The 7,390-nt window shown below is 40.4% G+C and overlaps 1 protein-coding gene across 1 annotated transcript; it reads right to left on the minus strand.

The window, feature by feature from the left end:
* Positions 1-2,251: 2,251 nt before the first annotated feature.
* Positions 2,252-4,703, minus strand: LOC311100786 (uncharacterized protein; the record flags this gene model as incomplete). Its single annotated transcript, XM_084141747.1, has 3 exons — positions 2,252-3,678; positions 3,792-4,194; positions 4,668-4,703. 3 exons carry the CDS (start codon positions 4,701-4,703, stop codon positions 2,252-2,254), a joined length of 1,866 nt encoding a protein of 621 aa, XP_083997873.1.
* Between the last annotated feature and the right edge of the window lie 2,687 nt (positions 4,704-7,390).

The raw sequence follows: 7,390 nt of genomic DNA on the forward strand, positions 1-7,390 counted from the left end.
TGTTCAACATAGGAGGGCCAAGCACAGGAAGCAGCTCCTTCAGCAGTTTAGTAGGAATAGGATCCAGTATGCAGCTTGAAGGTTTAGAGGCCATGATTATTTTCATCATTGTGTCAAGAGATATAGTACTAAAACACTTAAGTGTCTCTCCCGATCCCAGGCCCTCGCAGAGCTGTGCAGATCCAGGACAGCTAAGCCCTGGAGGAATACGCAGATTCAAAGAGGAGTCCGTAATTTGCTTTCTAATGGTCATGATCTTTTCCTCAAAGAAGTTCATGAATTTATCACTGCTGAAGTGAAAACCATCCTCTCTTAGGGAATGCTGCTTTTTAGTTAGCTTTGCAACAGTATCAAAAAGAAATTTTGGATTGTTCTTATTTTCCTCGATTAATTTGGAAAAGTAGGATGATCGAGCAGCAGTGAGGGCTCTTCGGTACTGCACGGTACTGTCTTTCCAAGCTAGTCGGAAGACTTCCAGTTTGGTGTGGCGCCATTTCCGTTCCAATTTCCTGGAAGCTTGCTTCAAAGCTCGGGTATTTTCTGTATACCAGGGAGCTAGTTTCTTATGACAAATGTTTTTCGTTTTTAGGGGTGCAACTGCATCTAGGGTATTGTGCAAGGTTAAATTTAGTTCCTCAGTTAAGTGGTTAACTGATTTTTGTCCTCTGACGTCCTTGGGTAGGCAGAAGGGGTCTGGAAGGGCATCAATGAATTTTTGTGTTGTCTGAGAATTTATAGCACGACTTTTGATGCTCCTTGGTTGGGGTCTGAGCAGATTATTTGTTGCGATTGCAAACGTAATAAAATGGTGGTCCGATAGTCCAGGATTTTGTGGAAAAACATTAAGATCTACAACATTTATTCCATGGGACAAAACTAGGTCCAGAGTATGACTGTGGCAGTGAGTAGGTCCAGAGACATGTTGTCTCTGACAAAGTGTAATTAATAACCATGCTCAAAAGGATATTCAATGTCTGCTTTTTTTTTATTACCCATATACCAATAGGTGCCCTTCTTTGCAAGGCATTGGAAAACCTCCCTGGTCTTTGTGGTTGAATCTGTTTTTGAAATTCACTGCTCGACTGATTGACCTTACAGATAATTGTATGTGTGAGGTACAGAGATGAGGTAGTCATTCAAAAGTCATGTTAAACAATGTTATTGCACAAAAAGTGAGTCCATGCAACTTATTATGTGACCTGTTAAGCAAATGTTTACTCTTGAACCTATTTAGGCTTGCCATAACAAAAAGACATTTCAGCTTTTCATGTTTAATTAATTTTAATAAACTTGAAAAACATAATTCCACTTTGACATTATAGGGTTTTGTGTGTAGGCCAGTGACAAAAAAATATAAATGTTATCCATTTTAAATTCAGGCAAACACACAACAACATTTGGAAAAAGTCAAGGGGTGTGAATACTTTCTGAAGGCACTGTAGCTAGCAATGGTAATGTTACCCCCTCCCCCCCATAAAAAAAAAGAAAAGTGTGGTTGTCCCACTGGCTATCCTAAGTTGAATGCACCAATTTGTAAGTCTCTCTGGATAAGAGCGTCTGCTAAATTACTTAAATGTAAATGTAAATCTAGCTAAAATGTCAGTGCTCTCCCCTAAATCTTAGCTAGCTAGCTAAAGTTATACTGTATCTAAAGTCAATCTTGCGACATCACAATGATGACAAAAAGCTTGTCCTACTAATTATTTGACTCCTTTTGAAATGTCATCGCGTTTCCAAGCCAAAGTAATCTTCATCAGCACCCATTGAGACTGCATTGAGTAGAATCAGTCCTAAAACGAACGTTTAAAACAATATTGTGATGAAACGTGCAACCCATGAATATAAGGCCACGTGTGCTTTCCCAAATTGTTTTCAAAGTGACAGAGAACATCTGAAAGCATTTCCTTTTCATCAAATGGCAGGTAGCACAGACTATCATACCAAAAGCACTTTCCCAAAGTTTTTGGATATATATTTTTATTTATTTTACCTTTATTTAACTAGGCAAGTCAGTTAAGAACAAATTCTTATTTACAATGACGGCCTACACCGGCCAAACCCGGACGACGCTGGGCCAATTGTGCGCCGCCCTATGGGACTCCCAATCAACAGTTCACAAGTGGCATGAACCCTGATCAACCCTATCTCACAAACTGATATTGCTAGAGTTGAACAAGCCTTAGCCCTAACCTAATTCCAAGGTCATGTAGGATTTTCAGCTGACGCTCCATTGCTTTGATTGTTGCTGCCATCAGGTGGGGCCTGTCCTCTGAAGGTCCTCGCAGCCCCGTTGGTGGACGCGCATGTGCTCAGTGACCCGGTACTGTCTGGAGAAGGTCATGGGACACTGGGGGCAGGAGTAGGGCCTAACACCCAGGTGGGAGCGCATGTGTCTGTTGAGGGAGCCTCGCTGGCTGAAGGCCCTATCACACATAGTGCACTGGTAAGGCTGGACAGAGGCAGAGGCAGAGGCAGGCACACTCAGCTGACTCCCATTGGAGTCAGGGTATCCTGCCGAGGGATGTTTGGCTGAAATGTCCAGTAAAACGAAATCTGAGGCGCTGGCTTTGACATTTATGCCAAGACCTTCTCGGAGGTCAGAGTTAGCCATAGCACTATACAGACCATCGTCGTCTGAGTCACTGGATTGTACAGGGTGATGTTTTTCCCTTGCAAGATAGTGATAGCGAACTTGTCCTTGATACGTTTCCATTTCGTTGGTGTTAGTGTTACTGCCCTTGATATCACTTCTGCTCTCGTTTGATGTTACCTCCTCAGATAATTTGGGGTTTAGTGTAGAGTAGCTCGCTGCCTTAGTCCATAGATTTAATCTAGAGGCACTCTGAAAGCATTTTGTTTCGTCGCCCTGGGGACAATATCCACTGGTGACCTTTGAACTCCATAAATCCTTGAATTTACCCATAGGGGTGTTTTCTTTGGCATTATCAGGGATGTACTCATTAGCGGCTGAAATATTTTCTAATTGCCGTGTGGGGTGGCATTTAAAACATTTCTCTTTGTTTGACTCTAACTGATCTATTGTAGAAAACCCCTCACTGTTACTACCTTTGGAAGTTTTATCTAAGTGAGGACAACTATGAATCCTGGAGTCATGACTTGAAGTATTGAAGTGGGATGTAACTTCCTGATTTGTGGTGTTTCCAGTATCATCCTCCTCACCAATTTCTGAACATACAACAGTATGTGTCAGGATAGCATTCCCAGAACTTTGTAATACAGATTTTCCATCCAACTCCCTTTGACGCCTTCCTTTATAATATGCAGCATCCTCTGGGGCAGCCATGGGCAGATCCTGGACATTGGAGCCTGCACTGCCAGATACAATCTTTATTTGTTTTGGTTGTGACTCATATAAAGCTGCCTCATAATTAACATCCTTTTGTAATCTATAGTGCTTTAAATTGTGTCCAGGGCCAAGTGTCACCTTTCTCTCACTGACTCCTGCCTCCTTTCTGGTCACGTCAAACTCAATGTTCAATTTTCTGCTTTCAGGTCTGGGTTCTGACAATAGAGAAGGCTTTCCAGTTGTACTGACATGGCATATGACGGGGACGACTTCACAACTTAGAGGGGATGGTGTGCAGTGCGATAGAGAATGTTCATTCGTCTTGTTTTGCTGCTGATCTGAACATTCCCTCTTTAGATTGGGTTTTATGTCTGCTGGACGAATGAACATAGAAATGAGAAAGAATAGATGATTTTAGAAATTAGAACAACAATGTGATATTATTCTTACACAATTTAAATAATTAATAGATGGATCATTTTACCTGCAACAGTGCAGTCAGACACAGGTGTTGTGTCCAGTCTGCTCCTTCTTATTAAAGCCTTCTGGAGTTCCTCCATTTGCAGATAAGTAGCAGCAGAGAGAATAGATTCATCCTGATCTGGTGGGGGTAGTGTCCCAGTGTAGATAAATTCCAAAAGAGACCCTAGAATTTCAGTCGAAGGGGATGGAAACTGCAAGTCCAGCAGTGCACCTTTACTGGGGAGAAGGGAAGCCAATACGGGACTAGAAGCTGACAGGACATTTTTGTGGGCCAGATAAAGTTTCACCGGGTTCAGATGTTGTCGAATCACACAGTCACAAAATTGCCCCTCCATTCTCTGAAAATTGAGTTTCCTCAGCAGGGCCACAGCATGGGTGCTGACCACTAAAGGATATGTTCTCATCTAGGTAACAGATTAGAACGAGTCATTAAAACAAACTCATCATGGTGTGGCATGAGTCTTTTTGTTCAATATGTTTGAAGTTTGCACATACTGTATTGAGCATGTTGAGATCTGTAGGCTAACTAGACCATTGCAAATATTATGATAATATTATGACAATTTAAATAGGCTATTGTTCAATGATTCTAGAGGGGCTTCTGTCCCAATTCTATGGTGACAATAAACAACTTTCCAGACCTATAGAACTGTTGAGTTTCATGCACAGAACAGGTTGATTTGGTTTTGCATTTATAACATACAAATAATCTCACAATATGAAACAAGACAGAATAACAAGAATGTATAGGCCTATCAATAACTAGATTATAGACCTATTATTACAGCCTATTATTACATTCTGAAACAATAACATTTTCATTCAGTATAGTTTTATATGCTTCTAAATAGCCTAACAAATAAATTGTGTTACTTACATTAATCGTGAACGCACTCTTCTTAAATAAGTGCATAGAATCCTTGCAAAAGTGAAAACTAAATAGAAGTACCCGTGTATATACTCCGCTGCCGGTGGCTACGTGCGCTTTCATTCGGCAAATAATCTCATGCTTTTGATACTACGAGCCTGGCAACGTGACACTCTTCAACAGCTGCTTTTAGGGAGTCCCTGCCATGACGCCAAAGTCTCCATGTCCGGATATGGTGAGACCCAACCCACATTTCCACTGCAGTGTCCTCTCTTGTTCCATGCAATGATGTATACAAACATCATTGGTTAACGACCCTGCGCAACCCTCAGTGACGCTTTGTTGACAACTCCATAAATGCGGTCTCCTCCTGTCCCCTACCCCACGTGTTCGTCACATCCCCACTGTACACTTACTAAGGTTACACTTATCACCGTAGTTCCGTGGGTATGTTTCTACCGCAATGGAAATACCACCACAGATATAGCTTGCTGCAGCCTCATTCGGAAACAGGGATTATGGTTACATTTATAATGAAGTGTAGGCACTATTTTAAATATAGTACTAAAATAGAACACAACATATACAATAATATCCCCTATTAAGAAATTACCCGAACCAGTGTAGGCTGGTGTTGAGGCTGTCTTTGTGGAGGACCCAGACTGCACACATAAGGAGCGTTTAGACAGGCAGCCCAATTCTGAACTTCTTTACTAATTGGTCTTTTGACCAATCCTATCAGCTCTGAAAAAGATCTGATGTGAAAATATCTGATGTGATTGGTCAAAAGACCAATTAATGGAAAAAATATCACCACCCCGACTATTTACATTGACCCTAAAAAACACAATTCTGCTCAAAACATATTTCTATACTTATACGTGGGATTTTGTTTTTCAACAGGAAAAGTTCAAAAATAGCTGGAGTGCTTCTTTAAACAGTGGTGGGAAAAGTACCCAATTGTCATACTTGAGTAAAAGTAAAGATACCTTAATAGAAAAGAACTCAAGTAAAAGTAAAAGTCTAAAAGTATTTGGTTTTAAACATACTTAAGTATCAAAAGTAAATGTAATTGCTAAAATATACTTAAGTATCAAATGTAAAAGTATAAATAATTTCAAATTCTTTATATTAAGCAAACCAGACGGCACCATTTTCTTGTTTTTTAAATGTATGGATAGCCAGGGGCACACTCCAACACTCGGATATAATTTACAAATGTGTGTTTAGTAAGTCCGCCAGATCAGAGGCAGTAGGGATGACCAGGGATGTTCTCTAGATAAGTGCATGAATTTTGACAATTTTTCTGTTCTGCTAAGCATTCAAAATGTAACAAGTACTTTTCGGTGTCAGGGAAAATGTATAGAGTAAAAAGTACATTATTTACTTTAGGAATGCAATGAAGTAAAAGTTGTCAAAAATATAAATAGTAAAGTACTGATACCCCCCAAAAAACACTTAAGTAGTACTTTAAAGTATTTTTACTTAAGTACTTTACACCACAGTCTTTAAGCCAACATATCCAAAAGCGAAGGTGTTGGGTTGAGTCGCTGAACCCGGGCTCGAGTCTTGGTTGGGGCTCCCCCTGAATTTGCTGCTTTAGTAGTAGTAGGCGTAGTAGTAGGCGTAGTATTAGTAGGGTAGTAGTACTGGTAGTAGTAGTAGTGATAGTAGTAGTAGCCAGTGGAGGCTCCTCAGAGGAGGAATGGGAGGACCATCCTCCTCAGTAAATTTCATAAAAAATGTAATTGTAAAACATGAAAAAAGTTCAAAATTCTTGATAAAACTATACTAAATATAATCACGTAACCAAATAACTGATTAAAACACACTATTTTGCAAAGAAGGTATACAGTAGCCTCAACAGCACTCTGTAGGGTAGCACCATGGTGTAGCCGGAGGACAGCTAGCTTCCGTCCTCCTCTGGGTACATTGACTTCAATACAAAGCCTAGGAGGCTCATGGTTCTCACCCCCTTCCATATACTTACACAGTAATTATGACAACTTCCGAAGGACGTCATCCAGCCTATCAGAGCTCTTGCAGCATGAACTGACATGTTGTCCACCCAATCAAAGGATCAGTGAATTAATCTAGTACTGAAAGTATAAGCTACAGCTAGCTAGCACTGCAGTGTATAAAATGTGGTGAGTAGTTGACTCAAAGAGAGAGAAAGACAATAGTTGAACAGTTTTGAACAAATTAATTTCTTCCAAAATGAAGGAGAAGCAACTACTCTAGCTAATATGGTGACAACGATGTAGGCTGTGTGCAGCGGTTTGGCTTGGAACGTTTTTTTGCCTGGTCACATACAGCTGATGTGTTGTGCATTAAAAGTCCACAAGCGAAGGGAAGAGGTGAGAGGAAGAGAGCCATAGATGCGAGAAGGAATACAATATGGCTGCTATGAAAGTGAACTGTGTTTACGTGTGATTGGGTCATTCAATTCTGTTGAAAAACGTTTCTTAAACGGAATAGAAACTCTTGTTTGCAACTGTTGGACTAATGATTACACCCTATATCAGCTTAGATGCAGGCAAGAGTGTATTGAATGTCACTGTCTGTCCATGTGTCAAATTTGTCTCTCGACCTGTGTACACCTACGTTGTAAACTTTAATTCATAGGCTAGGTTGTAGTAACCTCATGATGGGTATAGGGAAAATGTGAGTATCATGTAGTAGCCTAAACCTATTGCTGTTACATTGAACTGGGTGAATGGAATATGAATGAG

Source organism: Coregonus lavaretus (genome assembly GCF_964263955.1).
Source record: "Coregonus lavaretus genome assembly, chromosome: 25".
Taxonomy (NCBI): Eukaryota; Metazoa; Chordata; class Actinopteri; order Salmoniformes; family Salmonidae; genus Coregonus; species Coregonus lavaretus.